Source organism: Somniosus microcephalus, chromosome 2 (genome assembly GCF_052327205.1).
Source record: "Somniosus microcephalus isolate GS21.2 chromosome 2, FLI_Smic_1.0, whole genome shotgun sequence".
NCBI classification, from domain to species: domain Eukaryota; kingdom Metazoa; phylum Chordata; class Chondrichthyes; order Squaliformes; family Somniosidae; genus Somniosus; species Somniosus microcephalus.
In genome coordinates, this window is record NC_140988.1 from 382,415,092 (window position 1) to 382,440,086 (window position 24,995).

Genomic DNA, 24,995 nt, shown 5'->3' on the forward strand with positions numbered 1-24,995 from the left:
GCACGCCGGCCTTCTGCCCAGAGGGGGGAGGTGTTGGAGGGGAGGGCACAACCTGGCCCAAGTGGGGTCGACGCACGCGGGAAGGGTCGGCCAGCTCGGCGGCCTTCTCCCCGGAGGGAGAGTCCGCCCTCCAGTCCGGACACGGTCCTCGCCCAGGAGGTGCGCGTCCTCGATGAGATGTCGGCGGCGTCTAAGCGGCGCCACCAAGAGTTCATGGGGGTGGTTGAACAGATGCCTCACGCCATTGAGTCCCTGGCTCAGAGTGTGGTGGCTTTCGGGGAATCACAGGCCAGGGGGTTCGAACAACTCACGGCAGCGCACGACAGGGGTGTCCAGCAACTGGCCGCAGCACACGACAGGGGTGTGCAGCAACTCGCGGCAGCACAGGACGTGGGTGTGCAGCAACTGGCGGCAGCGCAGGACGTGGGTGTGCAGCAACTGGCGGCAGCGCAGGACGCGACTCGCGAGATGAGTGGTGCCGTCCACACACTGGCAGAGCTGATGCGGGCACATACCAGGGCAGTTCGGGCACTCACTTCTGCCACACTCGCTGTGGCGTGGAAGCATCGCCAGGGCACCCGCCGCCCTGCTGCAGCACAGCGGTCTGGCCTCCCCCAGATTGCTGCGCTTGCTACACTGCCAGCCCGGCCGAGTGCCAGTGTCTCTGGCGAGCAGCGCGCACCTGCCATCAGCCAGCTTGCCCCCAATGGTGCTGCCGACACTGCCACTCCCCCAGCCAAGGTGCGACGAGCTGCTGCTAAGACTGATGCTGCCCAGCCACAGCTGCAGCAGTCAGCAGGCGGCCCCTCCCGGGCCAGGCCTCGTCTAGGCCGACCCCCAAGGGCATCTGCCGACACGCTTTGTGGCCCTCATGAGCCTTCCCCCAGCCTCGCCACACCCGCAGGGCCCAGGTTGAGGTGGAGCAGCAGGTCGGCCAGGGGCCGGAGAAGCCTGTCTAAGGACTCGCCCTCTCGGCACACCCATTAGAGTGTGGTGAGAGCGGTTTCTTTTATATTGGGGGGCTTGTGTTGTGGGGGGCATTATTTTGTTAAGGCCGAGGATCAAGGCATTTTTTGTTCTCATGGGGGTGTCTCTGTTGTGGGGGGGGGCTTATTTTTGTAAGGCCGCTGTTGAAGGCCTTTTGGATGGGCAAGTTTTGTTATTCCTCCCCAGGTTTTGGGAGTGACAGATGTTTTTGACTGTTTTTTGGGGGTCTTGTCTGTTTTTCTGTTTCATGTGGGAAGGGCCCTGAGTTTGTGAAATAAAGCTTTTGATTTATTCAGCATGTCCAGGTGTCATGTTTGAAGTGGTTGTTGCGTTAACCGGCTGAGGGCTTGCGGAGCGGCTGCCTCAGGTGCGTTCATTGCCACAGGCCATTCCCTGACAGGGGGCCTAGAAGTGTCGATCAATAAACTCCCGGCGGATGGCCCTTGGCCCTTGTCGCTCCCTCCTGGGCTGGTCCTCCTCCTCCTCCTCCTCCTCCTCCTCCTGCTCATCCTCCTGAGGTGGTGGTGCAATGCCAGGTGGCAGTGCCTGAGTCCTGCGGATAGCCAGGTTGTGCAGCATGCAGCACACGAAGACGAACTGGGAGACTCTATCCGGCGAATACTGAAGAGATCCTCCGGAACGATCCAGGCAGCGGAACCGTTGCTTGAGGACGCCTATCGTTTGCTCGATGATGTTCCTTGTGGCTTGATGGCTTTCGTTGTATGCCTCCTCTGCTGGGGTCCTGGGCGCGCGGAGCGGGATCATGAGCCATGTACACAAAGGGTAGCCCTTGTCCCCGATAAGCCATCCCCTTGGTGGAGGCTGTGCCTCGAACATGTCAGCCACAGTAGTCTGGCGCAGGATAAATGCATCGTGGCTGCTTCCTGGGAAGCGGGCATTGACAGCTAGGATGCGCTGCCTGTGGTCACACACCAGCTGTACATTTAGGGAATGGTAGCCCTTCCGGTTGCGGTAATCCTCGGCATTGTGGATAGGTGCCCGCATAGCCACATGCGTGCAGTCAATGGCGCCCTGCACCATGGGGAAGCCCGCGATCCTGCCAAATCCGACTGCACGCTGCTCCTGCCTCTGTCGGGTCATGGGGAAGGAGATGAATTGGTGTCTCCTCGCGTAAAGTGCATCGGTGACCTGCCGGATGCAGCGATGCGCGGTGAACTGGGAGATGTTCGCTATGTCCGCAGCAGCGGCTTGGAAGGAGCCGCTTGCATAAAAGTTCAGAGCCACCGTGACCTTCACTTCCACTGAGAGAGACGTCCTGCACATCAGCTGTGGACGCAGATCTGTGTGAAGCAGCTGGCAGATCTCTGCAACCACCTCCCTTCTGAAGCGCAGCCTCTTCACACAATGCGCCGCAGTCATGGTGAGATAGGACACCTGCTGCCGGTATTGCCTGAGTGGGTAAGGCCTACGTTGCCGACGCCTGATGGCCCCTCTGCATCTAGGCATGGCTGGCCCTCTCTCACAGCGTCTGCGAGCCCTTCGCACATAATGCTGCAACTGAGGGTTGGCCCCCCATACAGCCCCCATAATAAAGTTGAGAACAGATAAATCACAATGAATCAAATGTCAAAGCACTGGCCAGAAGCCAAAAATACCTCTCCTATGTTGTCCCAAATCAGTAAGCTCTGTCCCTTGGTCTCTGTCCAGAAATCCAAAGCAGTAAAGTCATTGCAGCAAAATGGCTGGGCTTTATCGGTCAGTGTAAGTGCCCTTTAATTTGCGCTCCACGAGGCCCACAGGGCCTCTTTTGCGTTCCACCTCACAGTTCTTAGCAGCGCCACGCCCACATTGGGCGGGCGCCACTGAATTTCCGGTTTGGGGCGCACAAACAGCGTTGCGCGACGATATGACGTCATAAGCTGCGCGCGCACCTGAGCGGGCGCAAACACTTTGCGCCGGCGCTAAATGTCAACTGAATTTGGGCGTCGGCGCAGATCGGACTGCGTTCAGGCGCTAAGTGTCTAGCGCCGGAAATATAGCCCTTTTATGGCGTTAGCGGCTGGCGCAACCCACTGAATTTCTAGGCCCCTATGTTCCCCGACATCTCTGGGAGGTTATTTGTGTCCTCCTTTTTGAAGACAGAACCAAAGTATGTATTTAATTGGTCTTCCATTTCTTTGTTCCCCATTATAAATTCCCCTGATTCTGACTGCAAGGGACCTACGCTTGACTTCACCAATATTTTTCTCTTCACATATCTATAGAAGCTTTTACAGTAAGTTTTTATGTTCCCTGCAAGCTTACTCTCATACTCTATTTTCCCCCTCTTAATTATTCCCTTTGTCCTCCTTTGCTGAATCCTAAACTGCTCCCAATCCTCAGGTTTACTGCTTTTTCTGGCCAATTTATATGTCCTCTCCTTGGATCTTATGCTATCCCTAATTTCCCTTGTTAGCCACGGTTGAGTCTCCTTTTTTGTTTTCTTTTTATGCCAAACAGGGATGAACAAATTCTGTAGTTCATCCATGCGATCTTTAAATGTTTGCCATTGCCTATCCACCGTCCACCCTTTAAGTAACATTCCCCAATCCATCCAAACCAACTCATGCCTCATACCATCGTAGTTTCCTTTATTTAAATTCAGGACACTAGTCTCTGAGTCAACTACTCAGGTGAGAAGCAATAAGCAAAGGAGAGAAACACAAAGGGCCAAACTAATTCATAATGAGAGTGTGAAAAAAGCAAGCCTGAAGGCTTTGTATCTTAATGCTAGAAGCATTAGGAACAAGGTGGATGAATTAGTTGTGGAAATAGAGGTAAACAAGTATGATTTGATTGGGATTACAGAAACGTGGCTGCAGGGTGGGCAAGGCTGGGAACTTAACATCCAGGGATATACAATATTTAGGAAGGATCGGCAAAAAGGTAGGGGAGGTGGGGTAGCATTGCTGGTAAAGGAGGGGATTAATGCAATGGAAAGGAAGGATATTAACTCGGATGAAACGGAATCTGTATGGGTAGAAATGAGAAATAGCAAGGGGAGGAAAACGTTAGTGGGTGTGATATATAGGCCTCCAAATAGTAATATGGAGGTGAGGGAAGGCATAAAAAGGGAAATTAGAGAAGCGTGCGATAAGAGCACAGCTGTCATCATGGGTGACTTTAATTTACATATTGATTGGACTACCCAAATTAGTAAAAATTCTGAGGAGGAGGAATTCCTGGAATGTTTTCGGGACGGTTATCTGGACCAATATGTCGAGGAGCCGACTCGAGATCAGGCCATTTTAGACTGGGTATTGTGCAATGAGAAGGGACTTATCAACAATCTTCTTGTACGAGGCCCCTTGGGTCAGAGCGATCATAATATGATCGAGCTCTCAGTCGAGATGGAGAGTGAGGAAATTGAATCAGAGACTAAGGTCCAGAACTTAAATAAAGGGAATTACGAAGGTATGAGACGGGAATTGGGTAAGATTGATTGGGTGGTGTTTCTGGGGGGATTGACAGTGGATAGACAATGGCAAGCATTCAAAGATAGAATGGAAGAATTCCAGAACATGTTTATACCGGTTTGGCATAAAAATAAACCTAAAAAGGTGGCTCAACCGTGGATAACGAGGGAAATTAGGGACAGCATAAAATCAAAAAAAAGGGCATATCAACTGGCAAAAAAAAGCACCAGACCGGAAGATTGGGGGTAGTACAGGATACAGCAAAAGAGGACAAAGGGATTAATCAGGAAGGGGAAAATAGAATACGAAAGTAAACTTGCAGCAAACATAAAGACAGACTGCAAAAGCTTTTATCGGTATATCAGGAGGAAAAGACTGGTAAAATCCCAAGTCGGTCCCTTGCAGTCCGATTCGGGAGAATATATAATGGAGAATAAGGAAATGGCAGACCAATTAAACTCATACTTTGGTTCTGTATTCACAAAGGAGGACACAAATAACCTCCCAGGAATATCGGCAAACATAGGGACTAAAGAGAGGGAGGAGCTGACAGAAATTAGTATCTCTAGGGATATGGTGTTGGGTAAGTTGAGGGGACTGAAGGCCGACAAATCCCCGGGGCCTGATAAACTACATCCTAGGGTACTTAAGGAGGTGGCCCTGGAGATAGCAGATGCTCTAAGGATCATCTTCCGGAACTCCATTGAATCGGCAACAGTACCCGTGGATTGGAGGGTAGCTAATGTTACCCCAATATTTAAAAAGGGGGGTAGAGAGAAAGCAGGGAATTATAGACCAGTAAGCCTTACATCGGTTGTGGGCAAAATGCTAGAGTCCATTATTAAGGATAAAATAGCGGAGCACTTGACAAATGGGGAAAGGATCGGACAGAGTCAACATGGATTTACAAAGGGTAAATCGTGTTTGACTAATCTGCTGGAATTTTTTGAGGAAGTAACTGGTAAAATAGATGGGGGAGAGCCAGTGGATGTGGTGTACCTTGACTTCCAGAAAGCCTTCGATAAGGTTCCACACAAAAGATTATCATGCAAAATTAAGGCTCATGGGATTGGGGGCAAAGTATTAACGTGGATAGAGAACTGGCTGGCGGATAGAAAACAGAGAGTTGGAATAAACGGCTCGTTTTCGGAGTGGCAGGCAGTGACCAGCGGGGTGCCGCAAGGATCTGTCCTGGGACCCCAGCTGTTCACAATATATATAAATGATCTGGATCAGGGAATTGGATGCAATATTTCCAAATTCGCTGACGACACTAAACTAGGAGGAGGGGTGGGCTCTGATGAGGATGTCAGGAGGCTACAGTGCGATTTGGACAGGTTGGGGGAATGGGCGGATACGTGGCAGATGCACTATAATGTGGATAAATGCGAGGTTATCCACTTTGGGGGTAAAAACAGGAGGGTAGATTATTATCTAAATGGCAATAGATTGGGAGATGGGGAAGTGCAGAGGGACCTGGGTGTTCTTGTGCACCAGTCACTGAAGGAGAGCATGCAGGTGCAACAGGCGATTAAGAAGGCAAATGGTATGTTGGCCTTCATATCAAGGGGGTTCGAGTATAGGAATAGGGATACCTTACTACAGCTGTACAAGGTGCTGGTGAGACCGCATCTGGAGTATTGTGTACAGTTTTGGTCGCCCCATCTGCGGAAGGATGTTCTTGCCATGGAAAGAGTGCAGCGGCGATTCACCAGGCTGATACCTGGAATGGCGGGAATGACCTACGAGGAGAGATTGAATAGTTTGGGCTTGTACTCACTGGAGTTTAGAAGATTGAGAGGGGATCTCATCAAAACATATAAAATTATGGCAGGCCTGGACAGGCTGAATTCAGAGAGAATGTTTCCAATGGCAGGGGAGCACAGAACCAGGGGCCACAGTCTAAAAATAGCGGGCAAATCATTTAAAACAGAGATGAGGAAGAATTTCTTCACTCAAAGAGTGGTGAGCCTGTGGAATTCCCTGCCACAGAGGGCTGTGAAGGCTAATTCAATAAATATTTTCAAGAGAGAATTGGATATATTTCTGAAGGCGAAGGGGATTAAGGGTTACGGAGAAAAGGCGGGGACGGGGTACTGAACTGGTAAGATCAGCTAAGATCTCAGACGAAGATCAGCCATGATCTCATTGAATGGCGGAGCAGGCTCGAAGGGCCGAATGGCCTACTCCTGTTCCTATCTCTATGTTTCTATGTTTACTTCACTCTCCATCTTAATGAAGAATTCTATCATATTATGATCGCTCCTCCCCAAGGGGTCTCGCACAACAAGCTTGCTAATTAATCCTTTCTCATTACATAATACCCAATCTAAGATGGCCTGATCTCTAGTTGGTTCCTCGACATATTGTTCTAGGAAACCATCCCGTATACAGTCTAGGAATTCCTCCTCCACAGTATTGTTACTAATTTGGTTAGCCTAATCTAATGTCGATTAAAGTCACCCATGATAACTGCTGTGCCCTTATTGCACGCATCTCTAATTTCCCATTTAATGCCATCCCCAACCTCAGCATTACTGTTTGGGGGTCTGTATACAACTCCCACTAATATTTTCTGCCCCTTTGTATTTCTCAGCTCTGCCCATACCGATTCCACATCATTAGAGCTAATATCCTTCCTTACTATTGTGTTAATCTCCTCTTTAACCAGAAATGCTACCCCACCTCCTTTTCCTTTTTTCCTGTCCTTCCTGAATATTGAATACCCCTGGATGTTGCATTCCCAGACTTGGTCATCCTGGAGCCATGTCTCCATAATCCCAGTTATATCATATCCGTTTACATCTATTTGTGCACTTATTCATCCACCTTAATACTAATGCTCTTCGCATTAAGACACAAAGCCTTCAGGCTTGATTTTTTAACACTCTTCGTCCTCTTAGAATTATTATTTACTGTGGCCCTGTTTGATTTACATGCTTGATTTCTCTGCCTTCCACTTTTGCTTTTCTCCTTCCTGTCTTTTGTTTCTATCCTTGCTTCCCTTTCCTCTGTCGCCCTGCACAGGTCCCCAACCCGCTGCCATTTTAGTTTAAACCCTCCCCAACAGCACTAGCAAACACTTCCCCATGGACATCGGTTCCGGTCCCGCCCAGTTGCAAACCGTCCAGTTTGTACTGGTCCAACCTCCCCCAGAACCGGTTCCAATGTCCCAGGAATTTGAATCCCTCCCCCTTGCACCATTCCTCTAGCCACGTATTCAGCTGAAATATCCTTCTATTTCTACTCTGACTAGCACATGGCACTGGTAGCAATCCTGAGATTACTACCTTTGAGGTCCTATTTTTTAATTTACCTCCTAACTCCCATTATTCAGCTATTCTATCTCTCTAACAGTCTCTCCATTCTCTCTCTCTAACCTTCTCTCCAACCCTCTCTCCATTCTGTGTCTCTAACACTATCTCCATTCTCTCTAACTCTCTCTCTCTAACACTCTCTCCATTCTGTGTCTCTAACACTCTCCATTCTCTCTCTCTAACCCTCTCTAAATTCTCTCTCTCTAACCCTCTCTCCATACCTCTCTCCATTCTCTCTCTAACCCTCTCTCCATTCTCTCTCTCTAACCCTCTCTCCATTCTCTCTCTCTAACCCTCTCTCCATTCTCTCTCTCTAACACTCTCTCCATTCTCTCTCTAACCCTCTCTCCATTCTCTCTCTCTAACACTCTCTCCATTCTCTCTCTCTAACCCTCTCTCCATTCTCTCTCTAACACTCTCTCCATTCTCTCTCTAACCCTCTCTCCATTCTCTCTCTCTAACCCTCTCTCCATTCTCTCTCTCTAACTCTCTCTCCATTCTCTCTCTCTAACACTCTCTCCATTCCCTCTCTCTAACCCTCTCTCCATTCTCTCTCTCTAACCCTCTCTCCATTCTCCCTCTCTAACCCTCTCTCCATTCCCTCTCTCTAACCCTCTCTCCATTCTCTCTCTAACACTCTCTCCATTCCCTCTCTCTAACACTCTCTCCATTCCCTCTCTCTAACCCTCTCTCCATTCCCTCTCTCTAACACTCTCTCCATTCTCTCTCTCTAACCCTCTCTCCATTCTCTCTCTAACCCTCTCTCCATTCTCTCTCTAACACTCTCTCCATTCCCTCTCTCTAACCCTCTCTCCATTCCCTCTCTCTAACCCTCTCTCCATTCTCTCTCTCTAACCCTCTCTCCATTCTCTCTCTCTAACACTCTCTCCATTCCCTCTCTCTAACTCTCTCTCCATTCTCCCTCTCTAACCCTCTCTCCATTCTCTCTCTAACCCTCTCTCCATTCTCTCTCTCTAACTCTCTCTCCATTCCCTCTCTCTAACTCTCTCTCCATTCCCTCTCTCTAACACTCTCTCCATTCCCTCTCTCCATTCCCTCTCTCCATTCCCTCTCTCCATTCCCTCTCTCCATTCTCTCTCTCTAACCCTCTCTCCATTCTCTCTCTCTAACCCTCTCTCCATTCTCTCTCTCTAACCCTCTCTCCATTCTCTCTCTCTAACCGCTCTCTCCATTCTGTGTCTCTCTTTCGTTCTTTCTCTCCCAATTTTTATCTCTATCTCCCTCTGGATCTTATCCCCTTCTCTCTCGCTCTGTATCTCTATTATTTTGAATCTCTCTTTCTCTCTCTCTCTATGAAACTCGTTCACCTTCTTTCACAGACCAGCCGACCTCGGCCCTATAACCCGAGTCCTTTAAAAAAAATCTGTCTGTGTTTCGGCCTCACAGTAAAGGAATTTCGTGTGTAACCGGTTAGAGGAAAGAAAATGAATTGGTTTTTTAAGGGAAATGTGAACGAATGGATTGCGAAATAAAGAAATGAAGAGAAAGAGGGTCAAAAAGATCAAAAAGTAAATGGGGCGAAACTTGGAATTTATTTTATAAAGAGAAAGAAAATAGTTAAATAATATTAAAGCTGGAACTTTAAATAGGAAATAAACAAAAACTGGGAACATTAAATCGGAAATAAACTAAAACTGGGAACTTTAAATCTGAAAAGAATTTAAAATCGAATTAGAGAGAACTAGAAAAGTGGAAAGTTCACCAGGAAATGAAAGCGGGTGAACTGTTCCGTGTTGGCTCTGAGAATTGTTCCTCTTCTCTCCCTCGGGCAGACGCTAAAGGGATGATCCGTGAGATTGTGCTCCCCAGAGGGCTGGACCTGGACCGGCCGAAGCGGACTCGAACCTCCTTCACCGCCGAGCAGCTCTACCGCCTGGAGCTGGAGTTCCAGCGCTGTCAGTACGTGGTGGGCCGGGAGCGCACCGAGCTGGCCCGGCAGCTGAATCTGTCCGAGACCCAGGTAACCGAGGCTGGGGGGTGGGGGAGTCAGTCTGGGGGCTTACCCACACAAACAGGAGCAGACCGCACCTACACTGCGGGGCTGGAAACATCTTGGTCTGTCTGTACCCAGCACTCAGAACCCCACCGATTATTGACTGGTGTGTGTGTGTGTTTGTGTGTCGAGCTGGTTCAATGTGAGAAGTCACACAACACCAGGTTATATAGTCCAACAGCTTTATTTGAAATCACAAGCTTTCGGAGCGCTGCTCCTTCGTCAGGTGAAGTGAAGAGATGCATATAGGCACAGCATATATAGAGAACACTGCCAGATGGCTAATCATCTGGCAGTGTTCTCTGACTATATATGCTGTGCCTATATGCATCTCTTCACTTCACCTGACGAAGGAGCAGCGCTCCGAAAGCTTGTGATTTCAAATAAAGCTGTTGGACTATAACCTGGTGTTGTGTGACTTCTCACATTTGTCCACCCCAGTCCAACACCGGCAGCTCCACATCGAGCTGGAGCAGTACTTGGGAATGAGCCTATTAAACACACACAGAAATTCTGTCTAATTAGAACTGTGGGCAACAGGACAGGGTGTGGATATGCAGCGGTGTGCGTATTGTTACCCATGTAAGTGTCAGTTGGTAGCATTCTGGCCCCAGATTTCAAAGTCCCACTCCAGAGACCTGAGCCCAAAATCGAGGCTGACACTCCCAGTGCGGTGCTGAGGGAAGCGCTGCACTGTCGGTGGTGCCGTCTTTAGGATGAGACGTTAAACCCAGGCCCCCTCTGCTCTCAGGTGGATGTAAAAGATCCCACGGCGCTATTTCAAAGAGCAGGGGGAGTTCTTCCCAGTGTCCTGGGGCCAAGATTTACCTCTCAATCAACATTACTAAAAACAGATTATCTGGTCATTATCACACTGCTGTTTGTGGGAGCTTGCTGTGCGCAAATTGGCTGTCGTGTTTCCCACATTACAACAGTGACTACACTTCAAAATTGGCTGTGAAGCACTTTGGGAAGTTCTGAGGTTGTGAAAGGCGCTATATAAACGAAAGTCTTTCTTTCAATTATGTGCGTGTGTCTGTATGTGCAGGTCTGGAGGTGTAAATGCTCATGCAATCCGAAACATATATCTGTCTGGGTGTGCCTGTGTGCATAGATCTTTTGCAGATATGCAGTAGTTGCAGATCTGTAGTCTTGTTGAATTGGCGGATAGATATTTTATAATAATGGGAGTGTTTATTAACGGCCACTGATTCATATTGACTGAAAAAGTCAAATGTAATTTTTCTTAAATCTAGTTTGAATTTCTGCTGGTTCCTTACAGAAGTAATGTCTGTCCATTATTCTGTAAGAACATAAATGAGTGGCTGCTGTTTGATACATATGCATTTATATATTTCTAATATGTGTGTCTGTATATCTGTTATATAGAGTCATAATGGCACAGAAGGAGGCCATTCGGCCCATCGAGTTGTGCCGTCTGTCTAATATATATACGTATACATACGTCCGTGTGAATGTCTAATATATGTAAACATATCTGTGTGTCTAATATATGTACATGTCTGTATGTCAAATACATATATGTACACATGTCTGTGCGTATATCTATTGGCCCAGAAATTCAGGTTGGGGGCTTCCCGCGGGTGCAAGCCCCCGACCTGCACTTACCTAGCGCGCCAGCCGTTGAGCTGTGGGCCCGCGTGGGATTCCGATCCTGGGCCTGCTCCAGCTGCCGGCGTGCAGTGCTTGCGTATCCCAGGGGCGCAGTTAGTTCGATGCGTCCCCTGGGATCACGTGGGCCATGGGGAGCCAATGGTAGCAGGGAATGCTTCATTCATAAGTTTGACAGGAAGAGCGGTCAAACCTATAAATACTATAAGCCCCAAAACATCACTAAACTTCAAATGAATTTTTTAAAAATCCACATTTTTAAAATAACTATAAATTACATGAAATAACTATTTTAAACAATAATTTAAATTTTTGAAAAAATTAATTACATTTTCTAACGGGGCTAAAAATAAACTTACCTTTCTTTAAAGTATTTAAAAATAATAAACCTGTGGAAAAAATGTTTTAATTTTAATTAATTCACCACTTGCCTTGTTAAAAACAGGCCGTGCGCCTGCTTTTTAAAAGTGTAACTGCTGGAGACTTACTCTCCCGGAGAACCCTGCAAACAAAACGTAAGTTCGATGCGCACGCGCTGCCTCTCCGGCGCACGCGTTCCACCTCTCAACCCCTTCTTTCAGGGGAACGGAAGTGTTGGTTTCCCGTGTGTACTCGTGCATTGGGACCCAAATTTCTGGGCCAATATGTACACATGTCTGTGCGTACCCCCCTAATGATAAGCTTTCTTTTGATATAACATATGTGTAGGTACGCTCTATGGCCTAGAAATTCACTATGGCCCCACCAGCTGGCTAACGGCCAAAAGTTAGCGCTGGGCGCGGAGCCACGTGCGACCGTTCGATATTCACTTTTTGTGCCCCAAGTCGGAACCGGCCGCTATTCCAGGGTGTGCCCGCCCCCGCTTGGGGCGCTGAAACTGAATTTCAGCGCTCTAAGTGCCGTTGCGCCACCCGATGCGGTGCGGCAGGCTGCAGTACTGCAGGCCTCCTCCTTCTCTTAAGGTGGAGGTGCCTGCAACGGGGAGATCGCCGCTGGCTTGTGCCGGCAAATGAGCCCAGCACCACGGAGAAGTGCCAGGCTCGCGGAAAGCAGCCGGCAATGCCGCGGGGGGGGTGGTGGAGGAGGCCGGGGAAGGAGGTGCGGGCAGGCGGCCGCCGAAAAAGCGGCCGGCCGCACCTCCACCTTAAAGCGCCCCAGTAGCGCAGCAGTACGGCCCCGTTTTTCAATCGCTGTTTGCGGCCGCTGCAGAAGAGGCGGCCGCAACTAAATATGTGGTTTGGGCCGGAAGTGGGGCGGAACCGGGGCACTGCGCACACCGATGACGTCATCGGTGTCGGCGCAGCGCTACCGGCTACCGCCGCCATTACCGCAGCGCTGAATATCAGCGCACCCTCTTACACTGGCGCAGAAACCCTATTTGGGCGGTAACTGGGCGCAAAGCCCACTGAATTTCTAGCCCTATAACTTTTGATTGTATAGCCGGACAGACAGAAAGACAGAGAGACAGACAGAGAGACAGACAGAGAGACAGACAGAGAGATGTACCGGTTTATATATATATATATATATATATATATATATACACACACGCACTCACACACATTATGGGCAGGTCCACCACCAGCTGGTCCATCAACCCTGTGCTGCACCATGATGGCCGGAGCACCATGACTAGACACTTCTTACCTTCTCCCCACCCCCCCCACCCCACCACCGCCCCCCACACACAGCCATGTAATCTCCTGGGAGAGGCAAAAAAATAGAAAAGAACTTAGGACCAATAACGGGAAAAAAATCTACAAATTCCTCTCCGACCCCCTCAGGCAATCAAACCCAGACAGGAGATCACGCGGACCCAGTGTTGTCTATAAAGACACTGACCTTCTCTATGAAGCGATCTCTGCCCCGGTCAGGAACCGGTGCAGCTCCCTCTTGAAGGCGGTGCAGCGAGTCAGCGCCCACCGCACCAGCCGGCTACACCTTCCAGAGGCTCGCTGCTCTCTGGGAAATGACGAACCGCCCAACATCCGGTCTCTTCCCACTCTCACACAGTTTCAACTCGTGTCCCTCTGGTCCTCCCCAATCTATCAAACTGGAATAATCTCTCAACAGGGACACTATCCAGCCCTTTAATTATTTTCTAGGCCTCTATCAGGTCACCTCTCAGTCTATGCTGCTCTAAAGTAAATAGACCGAGGTCCTTGAGCCTCTCTGAGTAGCTGGGGTTCTTTAAGTTAGGAATCATTCTTGTAGCTCTCCTCTGGATCTTTTCCAAGGCCATTATATCATCCACCATGTGGGGGAACCATAACTGGGCACCGTACTCTAGATACAAACCAATGACCTGTATAATGACAAAATGATGTACTTTGATTTATACAGAATGGTTGTATTAATACAACCCAATACCCTGTTAGCTTTAGCGAAAGTTTCTCTACATTGGTCACGAACCTCCAGTGATCTGTGCACAATAACACTCAGCTCTTTGTCCCTCACAACCTCTTTCAGTATTGTTCTCTGCAAATGATATGTGTATTCCATGTTGGCCCTACCAACATGCACAACATTACATTTCTCTAAACTAAATGCCATTTGCTATTGTGTGACCCGCTCCCCGAGAACAACGAAATCAAATTGAATGCACTCCTCTACGGTCTTAATCCTTGCACAGATTGTGGTGTCATCTGCAAATTTACTGACCATACTCCCAACATCACCGTCCAGGTCATTAATAAAGACCGCAAAAAGAAGCGATCCACTGGTAACATGCCTCCAGGCTGAACCACATCCATTAACTATAACATTTTGGTTCTGGGATTGGAGCCAATTTCGAATCCAGAGTTTCTAATCCCTACTGATTTCACAAGATACTATCTTGTGAAGTAACCTACTGTGAGGAGCCTTATTGAAGGCTTTCTGACAGTCTGACAATGTCTACTGGATTTCCCTCATCCACTACCCCACTGACTTCCTCAAAAAACCGGATCAAATTTAATCTATTTTTCCAGACAAATTTTGTGTATCTCTACTGGCCCCTTCTCTTTCTCAGTGGTCATAAATGGCATTTTGTATGATCCCTTCTAGCATCCTCCCAATAATGATGTCAGGCTGCGTATGTGCGTGTGTATCTAATATACATTTTCTATAGATGTGTCAGTATATCTAATCTACGTGTGTGTGTATGTTTATGATACGCTCCCATACATCGACAGCAAGGAAATGTGCCAGAATATTTAAGTAATGAGAATTCGCCACAGCAGAGCCCCATAAAAAAAATAGAGGGAGAAGTTAGATTGAGAATAAACTAGCAAAAAATATAAAAATAGACAGTAAGAGGTTCGACAGGTATATAAAAAGGAAGAGAGTAGCTAAAGTAAATATTGGTCCCTTAGAGGATGGGACTGAGGAATTCATAATGGGAAACAAGGAAATGGCAGAGACTTTGAACAAATATTTTGTCTCGGTCTTCACGGCAGAGGACACTAAAAGCATCCCAATAATAATAAGATAATCAAGGGGCTATAGGGAGGGAGGAACTTAAAAACAATCACTATCACTGGTGAAAAAGTACTAGGCAAACTAATGGGACTAAAGGCTGACAAGTCCCCTGGACCTGATGGCCTGCATCCTAGGGTCTTAAGAGAAGTGGCTGCAGAGATAGTGGATGTGTTGGTTGTAATCTATCAAAATTTCCAGGATTCTGGAGAAGTCCCAGCGGATTGGAAAACCGCAAATGTAACGCCCCTATTCAAGAAAGGAGGGAGACAGAAAGCAGGAAACTATAGGCTAGTTAGCCTAACACCTGTCATTGGGAAAATGCTGGAATCCATTATTAAGGAAGTAATAGCAGGACATTTAGAAAATCATTCTACATGGATTTGGATTTCCAGAAGTAATTTGATAAGATGCCGCATAAAAGGTTACTGCACAGGATAAGAGCTCACGGTGTTGGGGGTAATATATTAGATTGGATAGAGGATTGGCTAACTAACAGAAAACAGAGAGTCGGGATAAATGGGTCATTTTCAGGTTGGCAATCTGTAACTAGTGTAAGGAATTAGCACACACGCTAGCGGGGCTGGGGTTATTTATCTCTGGTCAGTCAGAAGCCTCTGAGCTGCTCCAGGGACCCCCTTGCGGTTTTGAAGTGCTCCCCTATTCCTGAGTTCTGACCCCCGGACTTATTCGGTGGCGATGTAGACAGAAAACAATGTGACTCATGGTTTGGGTGCAAAACAGACCAGTATTTATTGAAAAACAAAAGAAAGAAAAATCGATATGGCTCTTATGCCTGGTACAGCACTTCTGCTTAAACGCAGTACACTTAGTGTCCACTAGAGGGCTCCCTGCCCAGTGCAACACTACCTTATTTAATACACGCAGTACACTTAGTGTCCACTAGAGGGCTCCCCGCCCAGTGCAACACTACCTTATTTAATACACGCAGTACGCTCAGTGTCCACCAGCGTGCTCTCTGCCCAGTGCAACACTACCTTATTTTAAATACAGTACTTTAATATAGACTTTAAAAAAATAGCTACACAGCGTTCACCACAGCAATACAGCTTGATGCAACACCCCTTTTAATACAGTTTTACATACAGTACTTTAAAACAGCTACTCCTTTTTTAATACAGTTTTAAATACCGAATTCAATGTTCACTATAGCACTTCGCTGCTAGGTGCAACACTGTCTTGCTTAAATAGGGGAGGAGAAATGGACACAATGAAGGAAATCGACTAAAATCACAATTCTAACGAAATTCCCACTTTACTCCCACCCCTATACCTATCCTAGGTTGCCTTGTGGAAGGCCAGAAAAATATATGCTCACCACTGGAAATGCCTGCTCTGTGTCCTGCAAACTTAGATCTTCACTGCCCCGAAGTGAAAAACACCCCAGTGTTTTAAAAGTAAACTGCTGGTGTTTCGCTTCTACAGGCAGACTCCCACGCTGTAGAGGGACACGGAGGCGAGGCCAGAGAGAGAGAGATGCTTCTGGGAAGCTATCTTTTATACTCCCTTTTGGGGCCCGCCCAGATCTGGATGTTTCTGGGCTAAAACAAAAGGGATCCAACTGCCCCATTGTCCAGTAATGGGTTTGAATGTGTTCTCCCATTCATTTAAATGGTTTCTCCTCAGTTTGGATGTGTCCACTTGATATACAAACAAATGCTAATAGCATTCAATTTCTTGGTAAACAAAGCATTGTCCTGTGGTCATCTGGAACCACAATTGATTGACAGTCTTGAGTGCTTAGCAAACAAAGTTCCTTTGTTCATGCTGGCAGTTTCAAGCACTTGATCTTAGAGTCAACATTGTAGAACATTCTGTAAACAGGCATCGATTGTCCTGCTGCAGGGTGGGGGAAACTCCCCTTTGATTGACAGGTTTGACTGCCATTGAAACTTTCTTCACAGACACAGAAAGCGGTTTTCCAAGTCCTTTGTCTTCAGCCATGCGGTCTGATGGCCATTTTTGATCCCTGAAATTTTTAAAGGTGTATCACCCAGGGATTCTTTACTCAAAAAAATTAATCTTCGGAGCTGTAAATTATTGCAAAATCTTACAGTCCCCCATCGGATACTAAAACTTGCTTGTAGTATCCTTGCCAAAAGTGAGCTATAATTTCTGACCCCCCCACAAACAACCTTCCCTTATACTTAACTAAATCTATCTTTGATCCCCCGACACCTCCATCTCCCCTGCCCAGAGAGAATCGTAGTACGGCAGGCATCTATTGACAGAAAACCAACAATTAATTAAAATAATCAATACGCGGAGGGGGCCCAATGCCCCTGCACCACTTATATTCACAATAAGTCAAGCATGGAGGGGGTCCTATGCCCCTGCACCGCTTGTAACATAATTTCAACATCTTTAAAGGGATTGTCATCCAGCCAACATGTCTGCTAAAAAGATGGAAGACAAATGAGCTTCCTTGAACTAGAAACAAGCAGTGAAATAATTAACCAGTTCTATAAATTCTTAGTCTTAAATTGTATTTCCAGCAGCATTTTTAAATGTTGTGGGCATCTGATTCCTGCAGACCCCTTCCTTCGTGGACTAGGGGTGCTTCCTCTCGCGAATTCCATGACTCGTTGGTCCCTGGTACCTTCCGGAACTCTGGAAAACAAAAGAAAACATCTCGCCAGGTCCCCTGGCTCGGGGAAGTGTAATCAGGTCCCGTGACCTTGATCCACAATACAATCCTGGAACCATACCACACTCAAAACTTATACACTAATATATCACTGAAATTAAAATGAACACGTTCTACCTTAACACACGTTCTACCTTAATAACATGTTCTACCTTAATTCTTTCTACCTTAACACACGTTCTACCTTAATTCTTTAATCACACATTAACTGACCAAAACTATATACAAGCACCGCCCGTCTCCGGGTGGCCAGCTCAGTCCCTGTTTGGGCTGCCACAGGCTGCTCCCTGCTGCATGGCTGGACTGATTCCAGCTTCTGGTCCCTCACAGCTTATGGCTGCTGATTGGGGACCTCTGTTCTTTGGCCTCTCCCTGGTTCGGGAGACCGCCCTACTCCACTGATAAGTGGGTGACCATACTTTCTTGGGCTGGGGCACCCGAAGAGATCTCCTAGGGAGTGTTGCCGGGGGGGGCTACCCTGGCAAGCAGACCCTTAGCTCGGGTCACACTCCCTGTTGGCTGGGGACCTCCTCCTTCGGGTCCCTCCCTTCCCAAACCTGGGCTGGGGACAGGCAATCCCTTGCCACTGGCTACCGGTGGCTGAGAGCCTTCCCCTTCAGGTCTAAAACCTGGTTCAGGCTCCTCCCTGGAGTCCCACAAGAGAGGGGGAATCGCTTGGGCCAAGAGCTGGGGAGCTCCTACAATCCCAGCTGCTTGTTCCCCTGCCCCCTGCTTAAACAAACCGCATTGTTTGATATAACTGGCTGCCTGCCAGTAATCCTGTTCAAAATCATGAATAGCTCCTCCCCTAACACAAGCCACAGCACCTGCCTGTGAACTTGGACCTGCTGTGGGTTGGGGATTTCTATTCTCAGGTTCACTCCCAGCTGCCTGTTTCCCTGTGGGTCCCATTAAGCTAAATGGGACCTTGTTAGACCGGGGTGAATGGGTCAGGTCCTCCGAGTGGACCACCGTGCTGGAGGCTCCAGTCTCCACCGAATATCTCCCCTGCACCATCTCCTCCCCCATCTCAGCATAGGGCCTGCTCCCCTCAGCATTTTCGCGGGGACACAGGTCAACAGGCTGTGCTGACTCTAGTCATTGCTGGGAGAGAGGTGGGGCAGACGGGGTTAAAACACCGGTGGTGGCTGCTACTCTCCCCTGGCCAGTCAGAAGAGACTGTAGGGACTGCAAAAATGACTCAATTGCTGCGGGAGGGAGGTCTGGCCCTGCCTTTTGGGCTGGGGCTGTGGGATCCTTTCCCCTGTCCTTCCAAGGATTTTTACAGTCTTTTCTCCAGTGACCGTCTTTCCCGCACCCATAGCAATTTAACCTAGCCTGAGAGGGCCGGTTCCCCTCCTGGTGCCACTCTTTCTTACTCTGGCTCCTAGGTTTAACCTCATGGACTCTTCCCTTGGGTTGGGGAGCCTCGATACCCCTCATGTTCCTGAAGGCTACCGTGAGCCGGCGGATCACCGCTTCTTCAGTGGTCTGGGGGTTTCGGGGGTCAAACCAAGCCATGACCTGGGCTTGGATCAGGGGTAGGCCATTTGTCATGAGACACCGGAGCCAGTGAGTCAATTGGACTGGGTCCAGTGCTGCCCGCCCTGGCATTCCCGGGCATGCACTCCGGTAGACTGGCCACAGCCTGTCTGCGAACGCCTGCGGGGACTCCCCTGGGAGCTGCACTGTTCTTTCCACCCGAGCAAACGGGCTACCATCATTGAGTCCCATGGCCTCCAATACCTCATTCTTGAGACCCTCATAATCCCTCTGCTCCCTTTTGCACTCACCAGATAGGGACTGGAGGAGATCACCTGCCAGGGAAAACAGCAGCATTTTTGCTTGCTCTGCCTCATCGCAGTCGTTTACACAAGCTGCTTGCTCTAGCTCCCTGAAGTGCAGAGAGGGGTCTCCCTTTTTAGTGAGCTTGGGGACGTGGCTAACCATGTCCCTGAGCTGGTGGGTGCCATATGGCATCAGAAACTGATTCTGGATATCCCCTGGGTCATCTTCATCAACGGGCGGACCGTACATAAGAACATAAGAAATAGGAGCAGGAGTAGGCCAATTGGCCCCTCGAGCCTGCTCCGCCATTCAATAAGATCTTGGCTGATCTGATCCTAACCGCCAATCCACTATGACAGGACTATCTCCTGAATCTAACAGCATTAGACACACGAAAACAGGAGCAGGATCAGGCTACACGGCCCCTGGGCCCGCTCCGCTACCCACAGGGCCATGACCTATCCGAACCTAGACTCATGTCCAAATTCCTGCCCGCTCCCCGTAACCCTTAATTCCCTTTTCTACTAGGAAACTGTCTATTTCTGTTTTAAATTTATGTAATGATGTAGCTTCGACAGCTTTTTGGGGCAGCATATTCCATGGACCTACCACCCTCTGAGTGAAGTAGTTCCTCCTCATCTCAGTTTTGAAAGAGCAGCCCCTTATTCTAAGACTATGCCCCCTAGTTCTAGTTTCACCCATCATCTGGAACATCCTCCCTGCATCCACCCGATCCAACCCCTTCATAATCTTATATGTTTCAATAAGATCGCCTCTCATTCTTCTGAACTCCAATGAGTAGAGTCCCAATCTACTCAACCTCTCCTCATATGTCCATCCCCTCATCCCCGGGATTAATCGAGTGAACCTTCTTTGTACTGACTCGAGAGCAAGTATGTCCTTTCTTAAGTATGGACACCAAAACTGTATGCAGTATTCCAGGTGCGGTCTCACCAATACCTTGTACAACTGAAGCAATACCTCCCTATTTTTATATTCTATCCCCCTAGCAATGAAAGCCAACATTCCATTGGCCTTCTTAATCACTTGCTGCACCTGCATACTAACCTTTTGAGTTTCGTGCACCAGGACCCCCAGATCCCTTTGTACTTCAGTACTTTCAAGTTTCTTGCCATTAAGATAATAACTTGCTCTACGATTTTTCCTGCCAAAGTGCATAACCTCACACTTTCCAGTATTGTATTCCATCTGCCAAATCTCTGCCCACTTACTTAGCCTGTCTATGTCCCCTTGCAGGTTTTCTTTGTCCTCCTCACTCACTACTTTCCCTCCCATCTTAGTATCATCTGCAAACTTTGATGTGTTACACTCGGTCCCCTCCTCCAAATCGTTAATATAGATTGTAAAGAGTTGGGGACCCAGCACTGACCCCTGCGGAACACCACTGGTTACTGATTGCCAGTCTGAATATGAACCATTTATCCCAACTCTCTGCCTTCTGTTAGATAGCCAATCCTCTATCCATGCCAGAATATTACCCCCAATCCCGTGATTTTTTATCTTAAGCAATAATCTTTTGCGTGGCACCTTGTCAAATGCCTTTTGGAAGTCTAAATACACTACGTCCACTGGTTCACCTTTATCCACCCTATATGTTACTTCCTCAAAGAACTCCAGCAAATTTGTCAAACATGACTTCCCCTTCATAAAACCATGCTGACTTTGTCTTATTAAATTATGATTATCCAAATGTCTTGTTACTGTCTCCTTAATAATGGACTCCAAAATTTTACCTACCACAGATGTTAGGCTAACCGGTCTATAGTTTCCAGCCTTCTGTCTACTGCCCTTTTTAAATAAGGGTGTTACATTAGCAGTTTTCCAGTCTGCCGGGACCTTTGCTGAGTCCAGGGAGTTTTGGAAGATTATTACCAATGCATCCACAATCCCTACCGCCACTTCCCTCAAAACCCTGGGATGTAAGCCATCAGGTCCAGGTGATTTATCTGCCTTGAGTCCCATTATTTTACCAAGTACTACTTCCTTAGTGATTTTAATCGTATTTAGCTCCTCCCCCCCTATAGCCCCCTGCTTGTCAAGTGTTGGGATATTCTTGGTGTCCTCTACTGTAAAGACTGATACAAAATATTCATTCAGTGTTTTTGCCATCTCCATATTTCCCACCATTAATTTCCCGGTCTCATCCTCTAAGGGACCAACATTTACTTTAGCCACCCTTTTTCTTTTTATATAACTATAAAAACTCTTACTATCTGTCTTTATATTTTTTGCTAATTTACTTTCATAATCTATCTTCCCTTTCTTAATCAATCTTTTTGTTACTTTTTGCTGTCTTTTAAAGTTTTCCCAATCCTCTATCCTCCCACTAGATTTGGCTACCTTATATGCCCTTGTTTTTAGTCGAATACTATCCTTAATTTCTTTACTTAGCCACGGATGGCTGTCTTTTCTTTTACACCCTTTTTTTCTCAGTGGAATATACTTTTTTTGGAATTTGTAAAATAACTCCTTAAATGTACACCACTGATCATGTATCGTCTTATCCTTTAACCTATTTTCCCAATCCACTTTACTCAATTCCGCTCTCATACCTTCATAGTCTCCTTTATTCAAGCTTAGCACGCTTGTTTGAGATACAGCCTCCTCACCCTCTAACTGAATATGGAATTCAACCATGTTATGGTCACTCATTCCAAGGGGATCCTTTACTAGGACATTTTTAATTAATCCTGTCTCGTTACACAGGACCAGATCTAAGGTTGCTTGCCCCCTGGTTGGTTCAGTTACATACTGCTCAAGAAACCCATCCCTAATACACTCAATGAACTCATCCTCAAGGCAGCCCTGCCCAATTTGATTTGTCCAATTTATATGATAGTTAAAATCCCCCATAATTATAGGTGTTCCCTTATTACAAGCCTCAACTATTTCCTGATTGATACTCCGTCCAACCGAGTTGCGACTGTTCGGGGGCCTATATACTACACCCACTAGTGTTTTTTTCCCCTTATTATTCCTTATCTCCACCCAAACTGTTTCATTATCCTGATCCTTTGACCCAATATCATTTCTCTGTATTACAGTGATTCCTTCCTTTATTAACATAGCCACCCCACCTCCCCTTCCTTCCTGCCTGTCCTTCCTGATTGTTAAATAACCTGGTATGTTTAATTCCCAGGCATTGTCACCCTGCAGCCATGTTTCTGTAATGGCCACAAGATCATACCCATATGTAGCTATTTGTGCCTTTAACTCGTCTATTTTGTTACGAATGCTACGTGCATTCAGATAGAGAACTTTCAAATATGTTTTGTGACACTTAGTTCCTGCTATTGCCCTTTTTATTACTTTACCTTTTACTCCACACCTTCTACCCCTTCCTGACATGCTCTGGTTTTTAATTTCCCCACTGCTACCTAAGTCTTTGACCTTCTCTGTTGTCATTTTTATTATTTGCTCTCTAGGAACCTCCCCCCCACTAATTAGTTTAAAGCCCTCTCTACAGCCCTAGTTATATGATCCGCCAGGACTCTAGTCCCAGCACTGGCCAAGTGAAGCCCGTCCCAACGGAACAGCTCCCTCCTGTCCCAGTACTGGTGCCAGTGTCCCAGGAAGCAAAACCCATTTCTCCCACACCAGTCTTTGAGCCACGCATTTAACTCTCTTATTTTATTTGTCCTAGCCAAATTCGCTCGTGGCTCAGGTAATAATCCAGAGATTATTACCCTTGTGGTTCTGCTTTTTAATTTGGCCCCTAGCTGCTCAAACTCCCTCAGCAGAACCTCCTTCCTTGTCCTATCTATGTCGTTGGTACCAACATGGACCATGACAACTGGATCCTCCCCCTCCCACTCCAAGTTTCTGTCCAGCCCAGAGGAGATGTCCTTAACCCTGGCACTGGGTAGGCAACACAGCCTACGGGACTCTCGCTCTTGGCTGCAGAGAACTCTATCTATCCCCCTAATAATACTATCCCCTACCACTACAACATTTCTATTTACTCCCCCCTGTTGAATGGCCCCCCTCTCCACGGTGCTGTGGCCAGGTTGCTCATCCTCCCTGCAGCCCCTGCTTCCGTCTCCACAGGGAGTAAGAAGCTCGAACCTGTTGGACAAGAGCAAGGGCTGCGGCTCCTCCAACACTACCTTCTGGATCCCCGTACCTGCCTCACTCGTGGTCACACCGTCCTGTCCCTGACCATGGGCTACATCTGAATTAATTAACTTCATAGGTGTGACCACCTCCTGAAACACAGAGTCCAGGTACTTCTCCCCCTCCCTGATGTGTCGCAGTGTGTGAAGCTCAGACTCCAGCTCATCAACACGGAGCTGGAGATCCTGCAGCAGCAGACACTTGTCACAGATGTAATCACCGTTAGCCTCAATGGGGTCTACCGGCTCCCACATCTCGCAACAGTAACACATCATCTGCTCCATTCTATGTAATTAATTATAAATTTTTTATTTAATTAATTGGATTTAGATTAAATCAATCCCTCTAAATTACACCAGTTTAATGGTTAACCAACTGTCTCCCTTACAGCACAGACCCTAGAAAAAAACCGCTGAATTTAAGCTTGTAATAAAAAGAAGAAATACTCACCAACCAATCCAACCAATCACTTACCTGCTTCCTGGTGACGTCACTCTTGGATTATTTTTTACCTCTCTCCTCTGCTGTTGATTTGGTACGCCTCTGGTCGCTGCCGCTGGTTTTTATGCCGGGTTATAGCTCCTCCTCCTGACCTCGCTGCTCACTCCTAGGTCCGATGCTGGTCTCGGGCCTCTGGTCGCTGCCGCTGGTTTTTATGCCGGGTTATAGCTCCTCCTCCTGACCTCGCTGCTCACTCCTAGGTCCGATGCTGGTCTCGGGCCTCTGGTCGCTGCCGCTGGTTTTTATGCCGGGTTATAGCTCCTCCTCCTGACCTCGCTGCTCACTCCTAGGTCCGATGCTGGTCTTGGGCCTCTGGTCGCTGCCGCTGGTTTTTATGCCGGGTTATAGCTCCTCCTCCTGACCTCGCTGCTCACTCCTAGGTCCGATGCTGGTCTCGGGCCTCTGGTCACTGCCGCTGGTTTTTATGCCGGGTTATAGCTCCTCCTCCTGACCTCGCTGCTCACTCCTAGGTCCGATGCTGGTCTCGGGCCTCTGGTCGCTGCCGCTGGTTTTTATGCCGGGTTATAGCTCCTCCTCCTGACCTCGCTGCTCACTCCTAGGTCCGATGCTGGTCTCCGGCCTCTGGTCGCTGCCGCTGGTTTTTATGCCGGGTTATAGCTCCTCCTCCTGACCTCGCTGCTCACTCCTAGGTCCGATGCTGGTCTCCGGCCTCTGGTCGCTGCCGCTGGTTTTTATGCCGGGTTATAGCTCCTCCTCCTGACCTCGCTGCTCACTCCTAGGTCCGATGCTGGTCTCGGGCCTCTGGTCGCTGCCGCTGGTTTTTATGCCGGGTTATAGCTCCTCCTCCTGACCTCGCTGCTCACTCCTAGGTCCGATGCTGGTCTTGGGCCTCTGGTCGCTGCCGCTGGTTTTTATGCCGGGTTATAGCTCCTCCTCCTGACCTCGCTGCTCACTCCTAGGTCCGATGCTGGTCTCGGGCCTCTGGTCACTGCCGCTGGTTTTTATGCCGGGTTATAGCTCCTCCTCCTGACCTCGCTGCTCACTCCTAGGTCCGATGCTGGTCTCCGGCCTCTGGTCGCTGCCGCTGGTTTTTATGCCGGGTTATAGCTCCTCCTCCTGAC

At 48.0% G+C, this 24,995-nt stretch overlaps 1 protein-coding gene across 1 annotated transcript in view; it reads left to right on the forward strand.

The window, feature by feature from the left end:
- The first annotated feature begins 9,314 nt into the window (after positions 1-9,314).
- The window catches only part of LOC147123796 (ventral anterior homeobox 2a-like), a 93,430-nt gene continuing 77,749 nt past the window's right edge, over positions 9,315-24,995 (forward strand). The window contains exon 1 of the mRNA XM_085976145.1: positions 9,315-9,701. Coding sequence (XP_085832271.1) covers positions 9,450-9,701 — 252 coding nt within the window. The 5' untranslated portion in view covers positions 9,315-9,449. The remainder of the gene's footprint in view (positions 9,702-24,995) is intronic.